The sequence below is a fragment of the Lissotriton vulgaris genome, unplaced genomic scaffold (assembly GCF_964263255.1).
Source record: "Lissotriton vulgaris unplaced genomic scaffold, aLisVul1.2 SCAFFOLD_2268, whole genome shotgun sequence".
NCBI lineage: Eukaryota > Metazoa > Chordata > Amphibia > Caudata > Salamandridae > Lissotriton > Lissotriton vulgaris.
Window position 1 is genome coordinate 134,768 of NW_028247097.1, and position 26,599 is coordinate 161,366.

At 41.7% G+C, this 26,599-nt stretch overlaps 1 protein-coding gene across 1 annotated transcript in view; it reads right to left on the reverse strand.

Moving 5' to 3' along the window:
* LOC147665638 (complement factor H-related protein 5-like) overlaps positions 1-26,599 on the reverse strand; it is a gene marked incomplete at its 5' end in the record, with an annotated part of 402,132 nt that overhangs the window by 127,481 nt on the left and 248,052 nt on the right. The window contains one exon of the mRNA XM_086949622.1: positions 9,150-9,335. Coding sequence (XP_086805748.1) covers positions 9,150-9,335 — 186 coding nt within the window. The remainder of the gene's footprint in view (positions 1-9,149; positions 9,336-26,599) is intronic.

The following is a 26,599-nucleotide window of genomic DNA, read 5'->3' on the forward strand; positions in this document are numbered from 1 at the left end:
AGAGTGCAGAGTAGTGAGTGCAGAGTAGTGAGTGCAGAGTGAGTGTGCAGAGTGAGTGCAGAGTAGTGAGTGCAGAGTTAGTGCAGAGTAGTGAGTGCAGAGTAGTAAGTGCAGAGTAGTGAGTGCAGAGTAGTGAGTGCAGAGTGGTGAGTGCAGAGTAGTGAGTGCAGAGTAGTGAGTGCAGAGTAGTGAGTGCAGAGTAGTGAGTGCAGAGTAGTGTGCGCAGAGTGAGTGAGTGCAGAGTGAGTGTGCAGAGTAGTGAGTGCAGAGTAGTTAGTGCAACGTAGTGAGTGCAGAGTGAGTGCAGAGTAGTGAGTGCAGAGTGCAGAGTAGTGAGTGCAGAGTAGTGAGTGCAGAGTAGTGAGTGCAGAGAGAGTGCAGAGTAGTGAGTGCAGAGTGAGTGCAGAGTAGTGAGTGCAGAGTAGTGAGTGCAGATTAGTGAGTGCAGAGTAGTGAGTGCAGAGTAGTGAGTGCAGAGTAGTGAGAGCAGAATGCAGAGTGTGAGTGCAGAGTGTAGAGTGTGAGTGCAGAGTGAGTGTGCAGAGTTAGTGTGCGAGTTGTGAATGCAGAGTGAGTGTGCAGAGTTGTGAGTGCAGAGTGCAGAGTGAGTGTGCAGAGTGAGTGTGCAGAGTGTGAGTGCAGAGTGTGAGTGCAGAGTGTGAGTGCAGAGTGAGTGTTCAGAGTAAGTGTGCAGAGTGAGTGTACAGAGTGCAGAGTGCGAGTGCAGAGTGCAGAGTTGTGAGTGCACAGTGTGAGTGCAGAGTGTGAGTGTGTAGGGTGATCAGTGTGTGAGCGTGCAGGGTGCGCAGTGTGTGAGCATGCAGGGTTAACAGTGTGTGAGCGTGAAGGGTGAACATTGTGTGAGCGTGTAGGGTGAGCAGTGTGTGAGCGTGTAGGGTGAGCAGTGTGTGAGCGTGCAGGGTTAACATTGTGTGAGCGTGCAGGGTGAACATTGTGTGAGCGTGCAGGGTGAACAGTGTGTGAGCGTGCAGGGTGAACAGTTTGTGAGTGTGCAAGGTGAACAGTTTGTGAGTGTGCAGGGTGAACAATTCCAATACAAACCACATAATTCCATTACACACCACATGCATACACCCCAAAACACATGGCTAAAAACAATTGCCATTTACAATGCCATTAGCTCTAACTCAAATAAATCTGAGACCTATTACATTTCCAATGCTTGGTTTTTTTCTGGTTATAGTATCTCCTGGGACCCCTCTCTGCCTATTTCTTGCATTTGAAATTTACATTTACTGCTGTAGTGTGAGAATGCATTTTATGAAAATGAATATAAAGTAGGGTTGCCAAAAGAAAAATGCCAGCCTTGTGTTTAAAGAGACTAGAAAGAACTCATCTTGGCACTAAATAGGGTTATACATAAAAAAGTATGTATTCATTTGTAATGTGACTTTTCGGTCTTTGTTCCCTTTAATTATCAGTCATGGATCTCATCATTGAAGTACCCCTAGAACACAATTAAAATGCATCCTATTTATATTTGCTGTTCGAAGTATGCACAGATAAGTGCTGATTATATGGCTTTAGGTGACTGCTTAAGTAAGTAATTGAATCAAAATTGCAGTTTAGTCTTAACTGAGTAAGGAAGACCATATGTTCTAGGGTATTCCTGCTTTAATATTCATACTGAATCCCCATGTACAGAATCTCTTTAATTTAAAAGCGGTAAACATCTTGTTTATTTATTTACCTATTCATTTAAATGGTTTGTAGAACAGTGGCTTGTGGTAAAGCTAATTTGTGGTCCTGTTGCACAATTAAGTGCAGTTATTGAAAAGCCCTGAAAACCCCCATCAGTGAAAGATGTGTGTCTTAAGTGGGTGAAAAATCACTTTATGGTTAGTCAGATACAGACTTCCTTGGTCATTTTGTGTTCATTGATGGTTAAATGTGTAATGTGTGTATTGCAGGCATTTAGAAGGTATAAGTCAAGTTCAGCAATTAATGTTGAATGCTACAGTCGATATACATGAACCATGCAGGCACTCAGTGCTGCTGGGGAGGCAAATGTCTTGCTTCCGATTGTGCCCTATTGAAGAAAACGAAAATGTGATGGGTATATTACTTAACTCTTTGACTGCATGAATGCTTGGGGTCTGGCCCCCATGGTGCTGATCCCTTGTCTGATGTTTGGGTATCTCATGCTTAAGCCTTCACACCTTTTTCCACAAAAGGTATTCAAACTAGGGTAATGCCCTATTTTCCGACATGTTGCGGATTCTAAAGGTATCCAATGGTTGTGGATTCTTCTCAGGGAAACCGAGAAAATAGACAAATATTAGGTTTTTTCGGAGAAATGGGGCATAAAATGCTTGTGCATGAAAACCTGTTTTCTTTATTGTGTGTTTCTTTTTTACTAAACATGAATTCAACAAGAGGTTTGCATTGCTAACATCACAATTTTCATAGCTTGCAAGAACAAGCAGAGTAGTAAAAGAGAAAAACCTTTGCCACAGGTTTTGCATTTTTCTAAGTGGTAGTACATTTTTCCTATTGTGTGTGGTTTTCCCTATTTCCAGTTTTAAAGATAGGTGTGAAATCCTGAAAAGTAGACCAAATTCCAAATTTACCAAGGTTTAATTTGTGTAGATCATTGTTAGACGTGGCATCTTTTGGTGTGTTTCCCTTGACTTTTTGCTTTTTGACCTCCAGGTTTTGACTGGCGTAATGATTCTGCACACTTTCTTCACTGCTGTCCAGTGGTAAAGTGCAAGTGCTCCTGTATAAATTGTGTTATGGATTGGTGTTTCCATAATTGGCCTATTTGATTTATGTGTCAGTCCCTAGTAAAGTGCACTGCGAGTGCCAAAGCCTATAGATCAAATGCTGTTGGTGGGCTGCAGCACTGGATTGTGTCACCCATGCAAACAGCCAGTAAAGTGTAACTCTGGCGTGCCATTGCAGAGTCTGCGCGCAGCCTGGGGCTGCCATGTCAACTAGGCAAGTGCCCACACTGGTAAGTCCCTAAACCTTCCCTTTTCTACATGTGAGTCCCCCCTCTGGTAGGCCCAAGGTACCCCCATGGGCAGAGTGCATTGTTTGTGAAAGGTAGGATATACCGTGGTGTGTGTGGCATGTCCTGATAGTGAATTACAGCCTACTTTATTTTTCACTATTGCAAGGCTAGCTGTTCCCCATTGGCCAGACTGGGCAGTTTGATTATTACATCCTATAATCCTAACTGACCCAGGGAACATGGTAGAAATTCGAGTTTAGTATGCCTGGACTCAGAATGATAAAATACATCTTTTAGTGAAGTTGGTACAAGAAGCAGCGACCACTGAAAATCCGTATGTCGGACGCACTGTGAAAACTGTGATGGTGGACGATTCCAAATCCGTCTGCGACATACTCATGACCATCTGTGCTAGGATAGGTTTCCAGGATTTGAAGAAATATTCAGATGCCATATACCATGACAAGATATCACTCATAAAAAATACAAAGAATACAGCTGTTAGGACAGCACTGTCAAGTCTTGTCTTCGCTACTTCAATTGGTATAATCCAACAACTATAAAGGCAAGAAGAGACCACCACAGATCACTCTGCTGACAAGACAACTTCTGCCCTTCCTCTCTGCCATTGTGAAGAAATCAACCAAAGCAATATTATACCTTATATTTCTTCCTTTGTTTACTGTTTTAGTTTTTTGTTTTTTTTCTCATTTTCTCAATTACTATGTTTATTTCATGTGGTCCTCTCTACCAATTTATTGTAAAGTGCTCTGATATCCTTCAGGATCTTGTTCGAGCTATATAAAACTTTATAAATAAAATTTTAAAAAACATTCTGGGTTTGAAAATACCACTTTTAGAAAATAGGTATTTTCTTGTCTAACCATCCAAACCTGCCTCTGCTAGGTTGTGTATTCCTTGTTTGGAGTTTGAGTGACAGGGGATGGGGGATTCCAGGAGACAGGGTGAGTCAGCAGAGGGCTGAATAGCAAGATCTACATGTAGATGGGTGGGCGGAGTTGCACCTGGGTCATGAATAGGGCTGTGCCTTCCCTCCACAATGCTGGCTCCACCTCCTGTGGTGCGTCTGATGTCCCTGACCTACATTGTGAAAGGAAAGAAGGAGTCTTGTGAACAAAGTGCTCTAAGACTGACCAGAACTGGTTTGAACTAGGCAAAGGCCTCTCTGCCTTCAGAGAACAAAGAGAAATTGAGAATGAAAAGGGGGACCCAGTCTCCAGAACTTTAGAACTCTTTTGGGATCAAAAAGACTGCCAAGAAGAAGAGTCGGAGAAGCTGTGAGGAGGAACTACCACTTTGCTGTGTGCTTTACTGTGTTGGCCTGCAGTGGCTGCTTCTGTCTTGGGCAGTGAAAGGACTGAACTTTCTGCTATCTACTTTTGTGAGTGACTCTAAGGGTTTGAGGTAGAGCTTGCCCCCTGTTCAAGAAGTCTCAGGAACAGTAAAGAATTCAAGCCCTACGCTGTCTACAACGTCGCTGCCGACTCGGTGTCCTGAAGGCACCGCAGAGGGCACTGCCGCAACGCTGCACCACGACCCTGGTCTCACCGACGACACCTGCTGATGCTGCCACCGAGCCGCTATTCACACTACATTCTGTGGGCACCGCACTCCGTACCGCCTCGCTTCATGACAACGCCTTGGTATCCATGACGACGTCGCTCCACTCCGGACTCGACGCCGCTGCTTGCACCGTGGTTCGAGGGCACCGCTCGTAAAGTTACACGACGCACTGCCCTCATCCTGAACCACAGCTTTGGCCTGCTGGTGCCATCGACTCTAGTTCGTCAACCGATGACAGCGCTTCAGCAACGACGACAACGCTGCTGCACCGTGACCTGCCAGCACTGTGATGAGCATTGCCTTCATCTCACACTGCGACCCTGGTCTCACTGATGACGCCATCTGATACCGCCACGAGCTGCTGCTCACACTGCGATCTGAGGGCACAGCACGCCGCACTGCTGCACTTTGCACCGCATCACCCGACGTCTGCCGACTCCAGCGCTCCTGACTTCATCAGAGAGGAGTTCGATCTGCAACGTGTGTGACTTCGAGGGACCCGACGATCCCTGCACCGACCTCCGGATCCGACGCCGGCGAACGCCGTGCTTTTGGCGGCTCAACAAGAGGTGATTGATGCCCTGCATTTCTGAAAGGTACTGCTTGAGGGTCTGCCTAACACTATAGCTGACCCGCGACGCCAAGGTCAGCCAGAACTGTTTGGATTTGTTTGATCACGACACCAGGGTAGCCCCGGACAGAGCTATTGACATCAAGGAACTGTCTTTTCACCGTATCTTTGCAATTTAAAGACATCTTGCAACGCATCTTTCTTGAAAGTACTGTATTGTGGATTTTTATCGTATTTGGTCTTCTTTAAGTATATAAAAGTATTGGTTATTTTTCTAAACCTGTGTGGTGTCCTTGAGTAGTTCTTACATTGTATTACTGTTGGTTATGAGCAAATGCTTTATACACGGCCTCTAAGATAAGCCTGACGGCTCATGCCATGCTACCAAGGGGGTGAGCAGGGGTTATTTTAGGAGTGTAACTCCCTTATCCTGACTAGAGTGGTGGTTTCTGCCTGGCTTTGGTGCAAACCTTAGCCAACCAGAAATCCCATTTCTAACAATCATTCATGATTTTATCAAAGAAACTAAATAATAAATAATGTAATATATTAGGAAAAATAAAAACAGCTGACAACGTTTTCATCTGTAATTTTTTGCTGATCTACACAAACAATAAGTGGTATCATCTGTCAGATCCTTCTGATCGTAAGGACATATAGGGGCCTATTATGATGGAAGTCGGAGGCTTTCCAACCGCCATTGTCGATTTCAATTCCAACCCACTAAATCAAGATGCAGCCTGTCGCAAATGAAACTGGACGGTCATTCCGGCTGGCTTTCGAAGGGCTCAAGGATCCCATCAGCCAGTCGGAACCGGCTCGTAATCCCAAAGAGCTGGCCTTTTCCCCCTTGGGATTACGAAACACTGTTTTCAGCATGATTTCCATGCCGGCCTGTCCGACATGGAAACCGTGTCAGAAAGCATTTTTGGGGGTCCCCCGCAGAGCCCTCTTGTTTGTGCGGCCTCCGGTTGGGGGTCGAGGGTTCCCCCCAGTTGATCCCTGCACCTCATGGCGCAGGCACCTAAGTGGCCTGCACGGGGTGCAGGGATGAACCGCACCTCCCATTCCCATGTAGGAGCATGTATTATGTCCGGTTTATGACCGGTATGCATGCTCCCATAGGAAAATGTTGGAATCGGTCGCATCCTAATTGAGGCGGGAGGGACTGCCGACCGGATGTCAGTCGTTCCTGTTTATGAGACAGTGTTGGGCGGAAGCAATTCTACCCGGCATCGAAATCAGCCCCATTATGTTTTGTGGTTGTCTGAAAACACGCATACTCAGAGCCGCAAATTGAGTTGCAGCTTGTAATGATTTTCCATTGTTTACCAACCATGCAGCAATTTGTTTAGTAAAATTGAAATAACAACAAATAATGGAAAATGGGTATGAAGGGAGAAGTGTGGCTCAGGGGTTAGAGGCGGCAGACCTGGAGCTTGAGTTCGGCCCTGGACCAGGGTTCAATTCCCCGCCTCGGCGGGTCTTGGGCTCAATAATTCCACGGACTCGATAATTCTCGCTCCGGTGCCTTCTCGACTCACGGGTTCACACTCTGCGACTCTGGGCAATAGCTTGCTTAATCTCCACATCGGCCCCTCGCGGTGGGATGCCTGGCTTTCACCTTGTGGATACCCTGCCAAGGGTTATCTCACAGGGGAATACCAGGACGGGTTCCCTAAGCAAGCGCGGAGATGCCCCAGGGTAAGTCATGCGCTATATAAGCTTCATACATTTACATTTACATTTACAATCCATGTATTTTTATAGTGAGTATAGGAATTCCTGTGTAAGATGGCTGCTACAGCATGCCAACATCCCGAGTATGTTATCTTAAATGAAGGGATTTACTTCTTAGAACAATGAATCTTTTCTGAGCCAGGGACTAGCGCACACAGCACAGTGCTGCAGTGAATACACTAGCAGGAGCCATAGCTGGTGAAAGGGATCGATGGAGGAGGCCCCCAGTGAATAGGACATATAAGACATGCTGTATTTCCCTTGGCCCTCCAGTGTCTGACAACCTGTCACACCAGCTTCTACAAGGTGCTGGAACACAAACTTTCTTCTGATAAACACTGCTGAAAGTGACCAATGCTTACAGGGTACAGGTCCAAAGACCATTTCCATGTATATGTGTTTGATTTTCTTGACATGAACTTTGACAGACAGCTAGATCTTTTAGTAGTCAGACCTAAATAATACCCTACCTGGCTTGCTGTGCATTCGGGCTCAAGGGTGAAACAAAATGTAACAATAAGACTAAATAGTTCTCAAGAGGTGCAGAAAATGATGATATGTTCCACAATGTCATTAACATAAGACTTTGCATTTCTTTAACACACTTAAATGTTACACTTGTATGTCTGGTAGTATTTATACAAAAACAACAGTTGATGGACAGAATGCAGAACAATGTCATACATTCACCCCAGTACAGAAATCTGGGCCTAAATCCATAATTTTTGTTGCTCACCATGCCCTTCCAGTTTGAACCCAGCCATATGCAAATCAGCCTTGACCCTGTGCCCCATGGGAACAGTCGAGCCCGAACTGCCAAGCCAGGTCCTCCCTGGACTTGAAACAAGCATCCTAGGACCGGTCTCCGATTTTTAGCCCTCTTCAGCCAGGAAAGCTTGATCCCAGTGGCATGGAGAGCACCGGACTCACGTCTGAGCATACCCGTCCCACTCGGGGTGACAAATGCAAAAACAACAGTTGATGGACAGAATGCAGAACAATGTCATACATTCACCCCAGTACAGAGATCTGGGCCTAAATTCATTGTTTTTGTGCTCACCATGCCATTCCAGTTTGTATGCCAGCCATATGCAAATCAGTCTTGACCCAGTGCCCCATGGAAACAGTCCAGCTCGAACTGCCAAGCCAGGTCTTCCCTGGACTGAAAGCAAGGATCCTAGGACCGGTATCAAGCTTTCAGCCCTCTTCAGCCAGGATAGCTTGATTCCAGTGGCATGGAGAGCACGGGACTCACGTCTGAGCACACCTGTCCCACTCAGGGTGACAAATGCAAAAACAAAAGTTGATGGACAGAATGCAGAACAATCTCATACATTCACCCCAGTACAGAGATCTGGGCCTAAATCCATAATTTGTTCGCTCACCATGCCCTTCCAGTTTGAACCCAGTCGTATGCAAATCAGTCTTGACCCTGTGCCCCATGGGTACAGTCCAACCCGAACTGCCAAGCCAGGTCTTCCCTGGACTGGAAACAAGCATCCTAGGATCATGTCTGAACTGGGGTGGCTTGGTGATCAAAATAACGATGGATTAAACCCAGATCTGTGACTGGGGGTGAATGTTATGCCATTGTGCAACATTCCGTCCATCATCTTGTGTGTTTTGCTGTTCACCCTATGTGGGAGGGGTATGCCCAGACATGGGTCCCGTGCTCACTACGCCACTGGAATCAAGCTATCCTGGCTGATGAAGGCTGATAGCCAGAAACCGGTCCTTGGATGCTTGATTCCGGTCTAGGGAAGACATGGCTTAGCAGTTTGTTCTGGACTGTTCCCATGAGGCACAGGGTCAAGACTGATTTGCTTATGGCCATGTCTGAACTGGGGTGGCTTGGTGAGCAAAATAACGATGGATTAAACCCAGATCTGTGACTTGGGTGAATGTTTGTCCATTGTGCAACATTCCGTCCATCATCTTGTGTGTTTTGTAGTATTTATACAGACACAATGACTATGAGACCCCTTATGGATTCTTATATAAACGAAAAGTGGCCTCCTTCGTTCTCTGTTAGCTTATCAGAATATAAGGGAAGGACCACTCATTTCCAAATAAAAGCAACAAATACATATAGGCACATTTACAAACCAGTACTCTTATGAATGTTTGTTTTTAAATATCTCAAGAAAATTAGAGGTTTAAACATATCACTGAATGCCAATGTATTTAAAAACATCTAATAGTGGATTTACTTCGGTTTAAAAAAAATCTTTATTAGGTTTAGAGAACCTAAATCACATTTTAAGAAGCGATACTCACTGTTGTCACATTCTGGATAATCCAGCTTCCCTCGCAGGCACTTTACTCTCATTTCTTGATTTGGTTTCACATAGAAACCTGGTTTACATGTAAACTCCGCCATGTTTCCATCTTTAATTTCTGTATTTTCATTCAAAGGGATAATGTTCTTTGGATCCATTTCTTGGGAGGATGGTGTGCACGATCCTGCAAACCAAAGGATCATATCTACTTATGTCCATTTTGTATACATTTTCGTTTATCATCCACTCATTATTTCAGCTCTTTAGAATAGCTAAGAATCTAGACTCAAATTTGAATCTTAACCCTAAATGACAGAAACCAATTTTTAGGTCTTAGCAATAACCAGCTTTTGTTCTCTTTCGGCAGACCTATTCTTTCCAATCAGGGCCAGCTTATAATTATGATTCCGGTGATTAATGCACCTGCCTGAGAGGGATTGGATTTGCAGTTTATAAATTCCAATCTTAATATAGCACAGTGAGCTATGAACTGTCAAAGAGCTGCATGCACACTGCAAAGTATAGGTCAGAATGTTATGATTTTTCTCCCGTCTTTCATTATACTAATGTTGCTAAAAATTGGTTCAGTCGTATAGAAATCAATTCATATTAGTAAAGACAACCACCAAACCACAATGTTACATTTTAAATCCTGAGTTTGTGCTACTCCAAACCAAGCACTCTCAAAATATACTGCAACCAGTACCAATGACATGTGACTCCTACACACTGTAGTCCTCTTTGTCTTTTGTAACATCTATACTAATATAATAAAGAGAGAGCTCAAACCTTTGAAGCGGGTAATCTCAGGAACCACAGCACCAATCACAACACCCAATACAGCGTTGGAAAGGGCAGTTGCAGCAGAGGACATAGGCTATGCAGACGCCCACCATACACATTTAAAAGGTAAAAGAACCGTGCCAGCAAGTAGTCCCTTGTGGGCGTGTCTGCGTTGTGCTGGGGGCGTGTGCTGGGGGCGTGTGGTATGTTCCGCCCTTCATGCCATGTCTCATATCGTGTGCTAATCCCACCCTGCTCCCTTTAAATACCCCTGCACCCATAATCATAACCCCCCCCTTACTCCTTAAAATACCCCAACACCCTTAAACACTAACCCATTTTAACCCTATAAATATACCCGTTACCCCAAAACCCAAACCTATCCCTAAACCCTAAAAATACCCCTGTACTCCAAAACCCAAACCTAGCCCTGAACCCTATAAATACCCCTGTACCTCAAAACCCAAACCTACCCCTGAACCCTAAAAATGCCCCTGTACCCCAAAACCCAAACCTAGCCCTGAACCCTCAAAATACCAATGTACCCCAAAATCACCCCTGAACCCTAAAATACCCCTGTACCCCAAAACCCAAACCTAGCCCTGAACCCTTAAAATACCCCTGTACCCGAAAACCCAAACCTAGCCATGAACCCTAAAAATAACCCTCTACCCCAAAACCCAAACCTACCCCTGAACCCTAAAATATCCCTGTACCCAAAACCCAAACCTAGCCCTGAACCCTAAAAATACCCCTGTACCCCTAAACCCAAACCTAGCCCTGAACCTTTAAAATACCGCTGTACCCCAAAACCCAAACCTACCCCTGAACCCTAAAAATACCCCTATACCCCAAAACCCAAACCTAGCCCTGAACCCTAAAAATACCCCTGTACCTCAAAACCGATACCTATCCCTAAACCCTAAAACTACCCCGGTACCCCATAAGCCAAAACTATATCTGAACCCTTAAAATACCCAAACACCCCAAAACATATACCTCAGTACCCCAAAATATATACCCCTATACCCATACTTACCTTATCCAAACATTTAAAAAAACATGCTTTTACCATTCATGCATTTACAACGAATTTCGTTGTAAATGTATGCATGGTAAAAGCATATAAAATGTAATGCCATGCATTATAATGGCAATGCGGAGTCATGGTACTTTCATAATGAAAGTATGCAGAGTGATGGTATGCGGAAAAAAAGTTGCGGAATAATGGGTGTTTACCCTCCCCCGGTAAGTACATAGGTGGCACGGCGGCCCACATCTCCAGCAACATACTCATATTTTTTCACCACCGATTTGAAAAATGCACAGGTCTCTCTCATTGATGGCCAGCACCGACATACACTTTTAGACACACCTCCCTCCACATTCGAATCTCGGCATCAGCTCAACATCCTGTGATTCCAGGCAAATCGCTTTGTCTCCCCGTGCCTACCATAAATGAATGTGTTCTTCTGTAATGTAAATTGTGCTCATGCCATGTTGTTGAGTTCGCGCTATATAATATTGGAAGTAAATATAAAGTAGGGAAACTCGAGTTCACACACTACTGAACGCGCACTCTTAAGTGCATCAGTAGTGCACTGTGAATCGGAGCGTTTCACAGGCCTGTCACAGATAAGAAATGCTATCAAAACGAAACTCTACAAAACAATATACTACTGGCCGGCAGCAATTCATACCCGGACAACGTCGGGACGGGCTGCTAGTTTCTTATGCAATGATTTACACACATATGATTCACTGTCTCTGTACAAAGTGTGTGGTATGTGAAGTGCTCTCACACCCTACACTGGTATGAAGAACGCTATGAAAGCTAAATAAATATGTTGGTTATGGAGCCATGAGGGCTACTTTTGGAGGGTGGTTGTGATGGAATCCCTTGGAGGAGGAGGCCATTGGTTGCGCCAATAAGAATTGTTGCACCGTGCACCACCAGTTCTAAAGCCGTCCCTTTTTCCAATACATAAAATATACCTAAAGAGTGCTTTGTATCAGTCCGTTCCTTATAATTGGATGGATTTGGTATCTGTCTTAATCATCTGCTTTTTATTCATTATCTTTTCCCTCTGTTTTATGGCTGTGCAACCCAGTAGCATTTTGGTCTCACAGAGTTCTGACTGGATGAGTGGTACCCTTCCACTGCATATTTGTGGTGAATCTAAAGTTCTAGGGTGCATTCCATAGGTGTGCATTTGTTTCTTTTTTTTCTCCCCATTTTTTCTCCCCTCCCCCTCTAAGCCCCATCCAGCCCCATGTGTTATTTATCTATTTACTTGTTCAATTATTTTTACAAAAGCCCCACAGCTATAAAATGCTTCCAGATGCTTGTATCATTTCGAGGGGCTTCATGCACACTTTCTGCTTACTTTCCAATATTGTAATTTGCTACTCTGACATGGCAATTAACCATGTTAGAAATGTAAATTGAAAATTGGCTGCCATTCTTCATTAGGAATCCAGATGTTATGATGAACATGTGTCCATTCCTCTTGATGTATGGTAACCAACGTGGAATATGTTGTCTTATAAAACGATACACAATTACCTTAGAGTATAGGTGATGACTAGGTATGGGTGAGATTTTATTTGCACTGGCAAAGTTCATGAAATATCCAAATTATGTCAAATTCCTCAGAATATCATATTTTGCTATTTTGTGTTAGTTTTATGAAGAGAGTGTGCACCTCCCATAAAAAATATCTTTACCACACACGCCTTTACCACACATCCCTTACCATGCAACTCCTTTACCACGCAAGTGTTTACCATGCATATGCCTTTACCATACATATGTCTTTACAACGAAATGATAAGTATATATCAGGTAAGTGAAACCCCTAATATATAGTTTTATGTATACGGGGTCATCCTGAGTCCGATGGTTACCATGACTTTGGCATAATCATAGTATTTTGTACTAGAAATGTTTCACAATTTCAAACTGATATTTGCTATATTTTTTATATATATATATATTTATTTTTATATACAAAGCACATATAGATAAAAAATGCCGGTCAAATTGAGGACTGGTAAAGTATAAAGCTATGTTTAATAATAGTGGTACATGCATACTAAGTGTTTTTTCTATGTCTATTTGAACAAACCATGTGACACTAGTGGAGTGTGTATTTTAAAGTCAGTTCTCGCGTTGAATGGTTTACATGTGATCAAGGCCAGCTTGGCTGGCCGAAACACGTAACGACAGGTTACGGGAGCACTACAAGCGTACAAGAAAACATCAGTTAAAATCAGAAAAAAATCAGAAAAAATCAGAAAAGGTCAGAAAAAATCAATCAGTTCAATTAATCAGAACTTACATCTTAATGTCAAAGGTCAAAATATCCTAATGTTCAAAAACAAAATATTTACAGTTACACATGGGGGATGACCCTCACTGTCAACTCATCGATTCCAACCATGATTTACAGATTCCTACCGCAGTCTTACTCTGCGTTAAATCAGTCCACGTTACACTCATTTTCCCAAATGAGCAGCAAGGTCTTCCCCGCTGTTCAACCCCAAGGGTACTTTGGTCATCAAATCTATAATATACCTGGATTCCAGACGTCTCAGCTTTTTTAGCCTGTCTCCGCCTCTCGCACTCTCCGGCACATAGTCTAGGCCAAAGTACTGTAATTTACTTCTGTCTCTTTTGTGTGCCTGATCAAAATGTCTTGCGACAGGGTAGGTGGGATCTGCCTTGTCGAGCGCCCTAAGGTGTTCCAGGACTCTGATGTTTAGCTGATGGATTGTGCTCCCTACGTACCTTAGGCCGTATGGACAGACACAGCAGTATACCGCATAGATGGTGCTGCATGTCAAGAACTTGTTCATAGGTTTAGAAATGCCTGCTCCTGGTACCCAATAGGATTGAACCCTCTTGCTTCCCGAACAAGCCTTACACTTGCCGCAGGGATAAAATTCCCCCATATCAGCTATTTTGCCTGTCTTAGGAATTACTTTGTCAAAGTGACTCCTCACTAGCGAATCTTTTAAAGATCTTGCTTTCCGGAACGTTACTAGGGGTTTAGGTGGAATGTCTTCCTTTAATACTGGGTCAGTTCTAAGGATGTGCCAGTTCTTGTACAGTATTCTCTTGAGATTGTGGGACTCTGTAGTGTATGGTGTAATCATCCGAAATTTTCCCTCATTGATTGGTGGAGTGTTTACAGGTTTCTCTTTAAGTAAGTGGACCCTTGGGATCTTTCTCACCCTTGCCAGTGTTTTAGATAAAGAAGGGGAATCATATCCTCCTTTACAGAATCTCTCTATGCAACCTTGGGCCGCCAGGTCGAAATCCTCGTCCCTGCTGCTGTTCCGTTTGAGTCTAAGAAGCTCCCCATTAGGGATGCTTTGTATCAATCTGGTGGGGTGGTTGCTGTCAGCCCTCAGGATGGAATTCCCTGCCGTCGTTTTGCGGTATAGCAAGGTATGTAGCCTGCCTTGCTCCACAAACACCTCCAGGTCCAGATAGTCCACTGCCACTGGACTAACTGTCCCCGAGAAGTGTAGGTTGCAGTTGTTATTGTTCAGGACCTCGATATACTGATGTGCCATCTCCATTGCCCCCTGCCACACGATGAAGAGGTCATCTATATATCGGTACCACCTCACTACCCTTCCTGCCTCACGCCCCCCGTTCTGGAGCGCCCTGGGAACCCGCTCCTCCCACCAGCCTATGAACAAGTTTGCCTAGCTGGGGGCAAAGCAGGTGCCCATCGCGGTCCCAGATACCTGTGCATAGAGTTGCTCATCAAACAGGAAGATGTTGCTAGTCAGACAAAATTCGATAAATTCAAGCAACATACAGTTGTGTAAAGAAAACCTAGCCGGTCATTTGTTCAAAAAATACTCTATGGCAGTTATTCCTAGTTCATGCCTGATGTTGGTGTATAGGCTTGTTATATCCAGCACCATTAGTAAATACGTGGGGTCCCAGACAATGTCTTCAATTTTTCCCAAGAAGTCTTTAGTGTCTCTCACGTGGGATTTGAGCTGGACAACAAGGGGGAATAAAAAACTGTCTATAAACCTAGACATATGCTCAGTCAGCCCATTAATTGAAGAGATATATATATATATATATATATATATATATATATATATATATATATATATATATATATATATATATTCACTGAAAAAACCATAGGTTATACACTATATATAGTTAGGAATTAGCCTTTAAAAAACCAATGAAATTCACTAAAAAAACCATAGGCTTTAGGCCTTATATAGTTAGGAATTAACATATAAAAAAACATTGAAATTCCTCCTATATAGTTAGCTGGACATTTTATTGATATAAAACCAATGAAATTCGACATATAGTTAGTTGCACTAACTATATATTTCGCGCATCCGCAATCCAATGCTGATGATGTCACATATTACATCATTCATGACATGGTCAGTGACATCACTGATGACATTACTGATGACATCATCCAGTGTCTGTGTGTTTTTGTAAAGTTTAAATATGTTTTACATATTGAAGAATGAGAGGATGTATAAGAGTATGGATGAAGGATTTGATTGTATAAGTGAGTAAGTATGTGTTAGTATATCTGTGAAAATGTAAGCTGTTCTGTGTTTAACTGTATAGATGAAGAAATCAAAGTGTGATTGATTCTTTACAGGACTGAGTAGGTGTGTGAGTAACTCCATGGATGAGTGGCGGTGTGTGAGTGTCTGCATAGGTGTATGAGTGCATATGATAGTGTTGCAATGATGAGTGACAGTATGTACGAATGACCTTATGGGTGAATGAATGAATGTGCATGTAGACGTAGGAATCAGTGAGTGGGTATGTAGTAAATGGTATTGGTGTGTCAATAGTTTCAAAAATGATACTCTATTTTACACTAGGTGTATTAGAGTGTAAGGAGGTGCATTGTATTATCACATGAAGTATATCATCAGTGGTGTGATTATTGATGTTAAATGAAGTGTCATCAGTGATGTCATCAGTGATGTCACTGACCATGTCATGAATGATGTAATATGTGACATCATCAGCATTGGATTGCGGATGCGCGAAATATATAGTTAGTGCTACTAACTATATGTCGAATTTCATTGGTTTTATATCAATAAAATGTCCAGCTAACTACATAGGAGGAATTTCAATGGTTTTTTATATGTTAATTCCTAACTATATAAGGCCTAAAACCTATGTTTTTTTCAGTGAATTTCATTGGTTTTTTAAAGGCTAATTCCTAACTATATATAGTGTATAACCTATGGTTTTTTCAGTGAATTTCATTGGTTTTTTAAAAGCTAATATATATATATATATATAAGGCCAGAAACCTATGGTTTTTTCAGTGAATTTGCAAGGTTTTGAAAATGCTAATTCTATTAGCGGATAACGTTTAAATATGTTAATATCCTTGTGGGACCACCTGAGCAGCCCTAGGGATCCGATTTTTGATGCATGAACGATGTTTGGATGCATGATGGATGAATGATTGTTGGGTGGATGCATGGATGGATGCATGCATGATAGATGGGTGAATGGATGCATGAATGATGGATGGATGCAGGATGGATGGATGGGTGGGTGGATGAATGGGGTGCATGAATGGTGGGTGGGAGGGTGGTTGGGTGTTGGATGGATGCATGATTGTTGGCTGGAAGATGGATGGATGGCTGGTGGATGCATGATGGATGAATGATTGTTGGGTGGATGCATGATGGGTGAATGCATGATGGGTGGGTGGATGAATGAATGCTGGGTGGATGCATGATGGTTGGATGCAGGGTGGATGGATGGTTGCATGGGTGGATGCATGTTGGGTGGATAGCTGGATGAATGGGTGGATGCATGCATGCATGAATGAATGAATAATGGATGGATGTATGATGGCTGGATGGGTGGCTGGATGGTGGACTGTGTGAGTGGTGGGTGAGCAGTATCAGACTGCCTGCACAATATCAGGGTGACTGTGCGTAGTAAATGGTGGGTGAGTGTGCAGGGTGAGCAGTGTTTGAGGATAGGTGAAAGGTATGCAAGTAATTTGTAGCAGAATACATTGAATAAAAATAGGTGGATCGATAGGTGAACGGTTGTGTGGATGGATGGTAGGGTGCGGATGGATGAAGGATGGGTCAATGGATGGATGAATGGATGGATGGGTTGACAGGGTAGTATGTTTGCCATTCTTCTTAATAATATTCCCCATCATTTCTTAAATTCATCATAATACAGCCACAGTTTTATGTCGGACCCTGGGACTGTATCGAAATCATGGCCATAGATTCATCAGCTATATAATTGCCCTTTCCGCCCCTTTCTAAAATGCCTGCAAACACCACATGTTGGACCGGATCACTAAAGAAATCTATTCCTTTTCCAAGCTGCTATTTCTGATCAAGTATCAACATTGCCATACAACACATGAGACACACTACACTTCTAATACAGCGTCATTCTTTAATCCATAAATTTGATCACCCTTACTTGCAAAGCACTCTTCAGCAAACAAAATGCAGCTGCTTTACCTATCCCTTAAGATCAGTTGAGCTAAAATGTTAAAAGTCTGAATCAGCCAGAAGATGGTAAACAACCGCATCTAACCCAAGTGATACAAAGCTACTTGGAGAGAATATGACAAAATCATCTTTATCTAAATGGTCAGTTCACTGCCAAGCTCACCAATATCTCAAACTGTTCCACAGGGTTAGCTTAAACAACATAGACTACATGATTCCGTTATGAATAAGAGGAGCATTGTACACTTCTATCCAGACTCGCATACATCCTCTGTCTGACCCATTTCAGTGACCTAAACAGGGACCCTTCCCATGCTACTGCGTTCAGTTCTAAAGTGGAGCTTCACTTGTATCTTCAGAGATGAGCTGTTCCAGCATGAATCCCAGTGAGACCTTTTACCTTCCTCATGCATGCAAGAGGCTAACATAACTTTCTCATTACAGGCATGAAAATCATTCCTATTACCCATAGAAACACTGCATCTATGGGATGACACATCGCTGCTGCTGCTTGAATGAGTCAAGGCAGACCCACATAACCTTCCTTTTCCCCCACCCCTTCTTCCTGTTATTCAGCGTCATCTCATCTTCCCTCTCTCCAAGCCTTCAAACCTTTCTCCTTCCTTTTCTCCTATCTTGTCTGTCTTTCTCGCCGGTCAGTCGCGCCTCGGCTGCCTCACCCCGGGGCTCTAGCCATGGACACGGGGTACCGCGGGCGGGGCTCCTCCTCTCCGGAGCCTCGCCGGTCAGCCGCGCCTCGGCTGCCTCATCCCCGGGCTCTAACCATGCACACGGGATACCGCGGGCGGGGCTCCTCCTCTCCAGAGCCTCGCCAGTCAGCCGCGCCTCGGCTGCCTCACCCCGGGGCTCTAGGTTTGGTCGGCAACATCACCCGGTCTCCCCTCGGCACGGGAGACCGGACGGGCACAGCAAAGGCTTCCCCCAGACAGGGGGAAGCGGAAACCACGTCCTTCCGGCCCCGCCCACAACCAGGCGGCAGCCATCTTAAGGCAGCTCGGGCGGCGGCGGTGATCTCGGGGGCCAAAACGAGGGGTGGGCACCCTTGAAATTAAAATAAAAACATTAAAATGAAAGAGAGAAGCCCCCCAAGCCCCCCCCAAGCCCCCACCCCAAAACAAATCGCGAAAAATCGCGGGGTGCGCGCACCCGTGCGCGCTTATAGATATATCATTGATTTCTCTTCTAATTTTCTCAGGAACTACTGGAGGGATTTACACTATTTAACAAAAAGCGTGATCTGCGTACCAGACACTACCATTTTGACAAGTTTGGTGTAATTCCCTTCAGCGGTTCAAGCTGTAGCTGAGTCTAAAGGTCCTATGGAAATTAACATGGGGAAAACACATTTTGGGACCCCCCTTTTTTCTCAGCCCCCACTTGACGAATCCCCCCCAAACTTTCAGAGAGGGAGCGGAGCAGAGCGAGCCATCTTCTTTGAGAAATTTGCGAAGATTCATCAACCAGCGCCAAAGTTATTCCCAATAGAATGTTGGGGATTTCCTATGGAAACTAGGTCCTAACTATATATACCTACTGGCTACCGCCAGTAGGTAATATATATATATATATATATATATATATATGTCTGTGAGCAAGGGCGGATGCCTGAAACGCGTCAGATTTGTTTGGTTCAGCTCTAAATAAAACCTGTGCCTGAAGTAAGTTACTGGATCTGCGTGATTTCCTGGGTCGCTGTGGTCGGAGTCTGGGAGGTTACACTTGCTGGATATATATATATATATATATATATATATATATATATATATATATATATATATATATATATATATATATATATATATATATATATATATATATATATATATATATATATATATATATATATATATATATATATATATATATATTCACTGAAAAAACCATAGGTTATAGACCATATATAGTTAGGAATTCGCATTTACAAAACCTTATTTTACTCACACAAAACCATTGAAATTCCATATATAGTTAGTTGCACTAACTATATTTCGCGCACCCGCAATCCACTGCTGATGATGTCACATATTACATCATTCATGACATGGTCAGTGACATCACTGATGACATCACTGATGACATCTCAAATGACATCACTGGTGACATCACTGATGACAACATCCAGTGACTGTATGTTTCTGTAAAGTTAAAATATGTCTTACATATTGAAGAATGAGTGGATGTATAAGTGTCTGGATGAAGGATTTAGTAGGTGCATGACTGACTGTATGAGTGAGTGTTTAAATGTGTCTCACTGAGTGCATGGGTTAGTGACTAAACTGTCTTAATTTGTGCATCATTATGTCTGTTGTTCTGTAAACTGTTGCATGTGTTGATAAATAGCTATATGAGTAACTATATGGGTTATTGATTGGTTGCCCAAGTATTTGTATGGGAGACTGAGTGTGTGTGTGGGTGGCTGGGAGGTGTATGACTCTGTGCATAGATGTGTGAGCAGTTGATTCACTAGATGTATGGTTTCAAAAGTGCATGTGGAAACAGCTGTATGGGCGGTTGACTGTGTGCATGAGTGTATTGGTGAGTGAATGGATATCTCAGTGCTACATGTCAAAGTAAGTACATATGTAAAACACAGTACATGTGAGAGTTGACATATATAAATAACTGTGCATAAGAGCCAGTGAATGTGTGAGTGGCTGTATGGATCATTGTGAACTTGTATCAGGGATTGTATAAGAGAGTAAATATGTGTTAGTATATGTTTGAATAAGTAAAGTTTGTATAACTGTATAGTTGAGGAAATGGAGGTGTGATTGATTCTTTGCATGACTGACTAGGTGTGTGAGTAACTCCATGGATGAGTGACAGTCTGTGAGTGTCTGTTTACACTGATTGTATCTAAGGTTATATTAGAGTCTGAAGAGGTTCATCGTATTATCACATGAATGATATCATCAGTGATGTGATCAGTAATGTCAAATGAGATGTCATCAGTGATGTCATCAGTGATGTCATTTGAGATGTCATCAGTGATGTCATTTGAGATGTCATCAGTGATGTCATCAGTGATGTCACTGACCATGTCATGAATGATGTAATATGTGACATGAGAGATGGGCTACGATCAATATCTGGAGACCAGGAACAACCGTTACTGGAGAAATTAGAAGAGCTACCCATATTCAATTTAACCTCCCACATGCTATCAACAGATACCATCACAGTCCTGTCCAAAGGTCTCTCATTTGCTCCCCATTCAGGGTTGAACAAGTTTGATCTTTTTAGAGACTTACAAATTTTTCTCAGAAGGATAAGATTGAAATTCTTTTTTCAAAATAGGGAGCTTAATTCAGAATCAGAAAACTTAACAGGTCTACAACCTAAGTCAGTGTTCACTCCTACTCTAGAACAACTGCCTCCGCAAGTAGCGATCTTTGAAAAGATCATGATGGAAAAATTCACTAATATCTCCAATTATGTCCCAAAACCAAAGTTCAATCTCACAGCAAGTCAATATACAGCCATGAATGATATCAAACAGAATGATAATATCACCATAAAGGCATGTGACAAAGGAGGAGGCATTGTGGTCTACGAAACGACACAATATATATCAAAAATGGAAGAAATGTTAAGTGACCTACGCTTCTATACCCCCATAACAAAAGATCCAACTAGTCAAACTGCAAATAAAATTAAAAAACTCACAACCAAGGCACTCAGAAAAAGTGAGATATGCAGTAAAGAATGCGAATATCTCAATGTAGAGAACCCAAGACTAGCAAGTATCTATGGTATCCCCAAGATACACAAAGACACAAGCAACCCACCTATGAGACCAATCGTTACAACCATAGGCTCTGTAACAGAACCCTTGGCGAAATACATAGACACGATACTTTGCCCACATGTAAACAAAATCCCAGGACATGTTCAGGACACAAGGCAGATCATTAACCTCGTAGAAAACGTACGATACTGTAACACAGCACACATCTTAGTCACAATGGATATTGTGGCACTGTACAGTAACATACCCATTCTGGGAGCAATACATGCCACACATTGGTTTATACAAAAATACAACATCCAATGCCCAAGCGTATTTGTCCTAGAGTGCCTAGACGTAGTCCTAAATGATAACGTTTTTGAATTTAACGGCAAAATATACAAGCAACAACAAGGAGTCAGTATGGGGGCTTCCTGTGCCCCAACAATTGCCAACATTTACATGGCCTACTTTGAGTCCCAATTTGTCTTTAATGAAGTGGCACCCTTTTTTGAATCAGTGACAAATTGGGCAAGATACATAAATGACGTGTTTTTTATCTGGGTAGACAATGAAGACATGCTACAAAACTTTCTATTATGGATAGATTCATGTGATAGCAACATCAGATTCACCCACCACACAGACAGAGAACAAGTAAACTACCTAGATGTGGTGATAAGACATCAAAAAGGGACATTAATTGTAGATTTATTTGTTAAGCCAACTGCCAAAAACACACTCCTCCATTACAATAGCTTCCATCCAGCTACTCAAAAAAACAGTGTACCATTTGGAGAATTTCTCAGGTTGAGACGTAATTGTACGAACATACAAGACTATGACTCCAAGGCCGCCACAATGAAAGAGAAATTCTTGAACAGAGGATATCCTAAGAAAATAATAAGAGACTCATTTAAACTGGCCCGTTTTTATGATAGGCAAAGTTTGTTACAACCAAAAACTGACAAGAATATTCCACAGTTGGTATTTGTCACGAAACACTCAAACATAAATGACAGAATTAGACAAACAGTAAGTGCCAACTGGCACATACTAAATGTAGACGTCCCAAAACTAGAACAGTTACCCAAACCGATTTTTGCGTATAAACGAAACAAGACACTAAAAGACCATATAGTAAGATCCAGAATGACACCCAAAATCAGTACCACTCAAAGATCTATCACAAACATGAAACCAGTGGTAGGAAATTACAAATGTTCGAACTGCAAATCATGTGAGTCAGCAATAGAAGGTGAGAGCCTAACCTTTAACAAGCAACTTATTAAACCAGCAGATCTAAACAACTGCAGAACCGCAAATGTAATTTATTTAATAATTTGTCCTTGCAAAAAAGGTTATGTAGGACAAACAGGCAGAACCCTCAATGTAAGGCTGACGGAACACAGATCGGCAATAAGAACAAAAAAATTAACAGCACCAATGGTGAGTCATTATGTTGAACACAATCATACACCAGAGAATATGGCATGGTATATTCTGGAAAGAATACATCCAAGAATAGGCTTGGAACCAGAAAAAATACGCAAAATGAGAGAAGTCTACTGGATATTTATTTTGGGCACAGCAACTGATGGGTTAAATGCAGAAATTCCATGGGAACAAGCAATTATTTAATCCTCAAGGAAGGTAACAATCTCCGGGAAAAAAAAAAATATATATGGTTGGCTTACAATAGGAACTAGAGGAAAAGGAACAGTGAAGTTAAAAACAAACACAAAGCAGATGTAACATTGTATTTAAATATATGTAATATAACATGTAGCAGCTGAATATTACCTGCAGATGGTAGCACATCCCTATTTCCCTACAAGAACCCTGGTAAAAAAGCACAATTACCCACATATCCATACCTTCAATCCATGTTAATTTGAATTGACCCGGACACATTTCCTAGATTGGCTTATATTACTTCGTCCTTTGATTTTATAGCATATGAACCCCATGAATTTCAAATTCATCATAAGCACTTTAAGCCCTACAAGAGCGAGTACACACCGCTTCAAATGGCGTTCCAAATTAGCCCCTATCCACAAAGCCACATGCCATCTTGTTAACTCAGCGCATAACAGCCCTTTATCAAGAGTACAGCACTGGCTCTAAGAATTAGTAATACTTTATTTCAAAAGCAGAACATAAGTAGAGATCGTGAGCGCCATATGCACAATATGTGAGTAAACATATTCGAGGTCAAAATAGACGATGTCGCATTGACGGCAAATAATATTTAAATAAAGGTTAATACTTTAGCCTTTATCATCCTAACACCAGAACTAATCCGGTAAACTTAAAATAAATACACCATCATAAGATGGCGGATTCGTCTACACTCAGGCTCAGGGCTAGCAACCACCCGCCCGAAATCTCGCGAGACCTCGCGAAGTTACCAATAAGGAACGGATTTAGTGCCAATTAATAGGCTCTTTAAATAGAATAGAATCCGATACGCATTGCCGGTAAATAATATCTAAATAAAGTGTAACATTATAGCCTTTTTCATTTTAACATCAGAATCAATCCGGTAAACTTAAAGTAAACACACCACCACAAAATGGCGGACTCGCTCACACTCAGGCTCAGGGCTAGCATACACCTACCCGAAATCTCGCGAGACCTCGCGAATTTCACCAACTAGGATCGGATTTGGCGCCAAATAATGGGCTCTTTAAATAGAATAGAATCCGATACGCGGTGATTATCGAGCGCATCAGCAGGAGAAGCACGACGGAATGCCCTGACCAAAACACTGGAGGTATGTGCATAGGAGTAGGGAGTTTGGACATAAAAAAAAAAACAAAAGAAAAAAACGAAGTATTTTAATTAGTTTAAAAACGCCAGCAACTAATGTTATCCCATTTGTCACTTTAACCAGAATACTCCAAAGAGGTAAAACACGGGTTTACATCCCCAAGCCTTGGCGCCACCATACAAACAGTTTACAAAAAGGTGAGCAACCCAATATACCCTTGCGGGCTTGGGCAAGATTTGCAAGAGAAAAATGGCCAGCAAGGGGTTTTGTTTTTCTAAGTTATTTACAGCACTATTAGGACTTGTCAAGGTTTAATCACAGTACCTAAACATGAATTCAATCGGTGGCTGTTAGATTCAATTCAAATGAAACAGAAATCATAAGATGTTACCACACTAACATCCAGCTTTGGCACAAGTGCTCAATGAAACAAGGAACCAGGGTTTATTGTCTAAAAGTTATTATTAAACTTCAAGGCAAAAAATATAAATTTCTGTACAAAAACAATGAACAATCATAAAAAATAGGGTGCATACATGGATATAATGAGGATATTCAAGGTCTTGGTTGCTTTTCCTTGGACATATCCAGATTTAAGTCCAGACTGCTACGTCACAGTAGTTGGTTGGTTATAACTCAAAGTCAGAAGAAAATCAAAAGATGACTTGAGACAAACTAGGCAGAATTGGACTGAACAGGTCGACGTTTCGGTCTTGTTATGGTTACTCTTAAGACCATCATCAGGACTACAAAGTGGTATATACAATTGATGACCCTCTGTAAAAGAACAACAGTGAATTACAATATGTACAGTATGAATTGAATACCTGGTTAATGACATACATTTGTTATGACAAAACTGAAGATATTTACATTTTGGTATTTTGACTAAACATATTAGTACCACATATCTCGCATTTCACATTTCATGAAAGATAAGTAAAAAATAGTCGTTCATTCAAACCTTTTTAGTCATAATGAAACACTTTAGTCGCCACACCGACTATTTTTTACTTATCTTTCATGAAATGTGAAATGCGAGATATGTGGTACTAATATGTTTAGTCAAAATACCAAAATAAAGACCGAAACGTCGACCTGTTCAGTCCAATTCTGCCTAGTTTGTCTCAAGTCATCTTTTGATTTTCTTCTGACTTTGAGTTATAACCAACCAACTACTGTGACGTAGCAGTCTGGACTTAAATCTGGATATGTCCAAGGAAAAGCAACCAAGACCTTGAATATCCTCATTATATCCATGTATGCACCCTATTTTTTATGATTGTTCATTGTTTTTGTACAGAAATTTATATTTTTTGCCTTGAAGTTTAATAATAACTTTTAGACAATAAACCCGGGTTCCTTGTTTCATTGAGCACTTGTGCCAAAGCTGGATGTTAGTGTGGTAACATCTTATGATTTCTGTTTCATTTGAATTGAATCTAACAGCCACCGATTGAATTCATGTTTAGGTACTGTGATTAAACCTTGACAAGTCCTAATAGTGCTGTAAATAACTTAGAAAAACAAAACCCCTTGCTTACCATACAAACAGAGCAGAAGCCTAACTACTGCATCTATAGGAAGAACACCACTTAAAGAACAATTTATAACAAACTAAAGGTATGTATCAAAAATAGATTAACACCTAGGACCTTAGTTATCTTTCCGAGTCAGTGAAATTAAATAACATAGCGTATACGCCATCACTTTTATTATTGTAGTGAGAAGATATCGCAGAGGCTAAACACGAGGTGACAAGAAGCAAAATTAATAATGAAGTGTCACCATTAAGGGGTTTAAGAAGAACCTTTCTTGGAGCTGCAAAGCACATACAGGTAGATTATTTAAAGACCTAACTTTAGGTACATGGAAAAAATTAATAATACCAATCAAAGTATCACAGGCGTACACATTCCTTCCAGAATCGTTATCCTGAACCTATCCTTACCTATTTAGAACTTCACTCCTCATGCAACTGAACAGGAATCACGTCCAAATATAGATTGTGCAGCTACGAAAATATTCAGGTAAAGACCTTGCGCTAAATCCTCCCTACATCAGTACATATGCAATCAAGAATGTTATTCATAGCGATACAATGTATTAGTATCCCTTACTTACAGAAAACAACCTAGCAGTAAACTACACATGCAGCAGACGCTACAAATCCAGTTTATATGCTATAAAGTCTGATAAACTAAGGTATGAGATAAGACAAATCCCAATTTGATTCAAATACAGGATCCCTTATGGATCAAGTCATACAAACCTATGAGTTAGAAGGGAAGACTCACAAAGCCATTTATTAATAGAGTATGTCTACTCCTTTTCAAATCCACTTGTTCCTGACCCCTGTCCCTACTAAAGCAACCTATTGAAAATGAGCTACAATCTGCAAGTAAATCAGATTTTTTGACATCTAAATGTAAAAATGTACAGAGAAACTTAAGTGAGACATGGGAAATGTTTTATAATATGTACATAGATGTATACATTTTGTAAATAAATGTATAGAACAGTACAGATACAAGTATGCCGAACCGTGCAGAGCCAATTGTTGGAAGTAGGGAAAACTAGCAAATAAGTAAGATGGACAAAATCCAGGTTAAAAAATAAGGAAGTA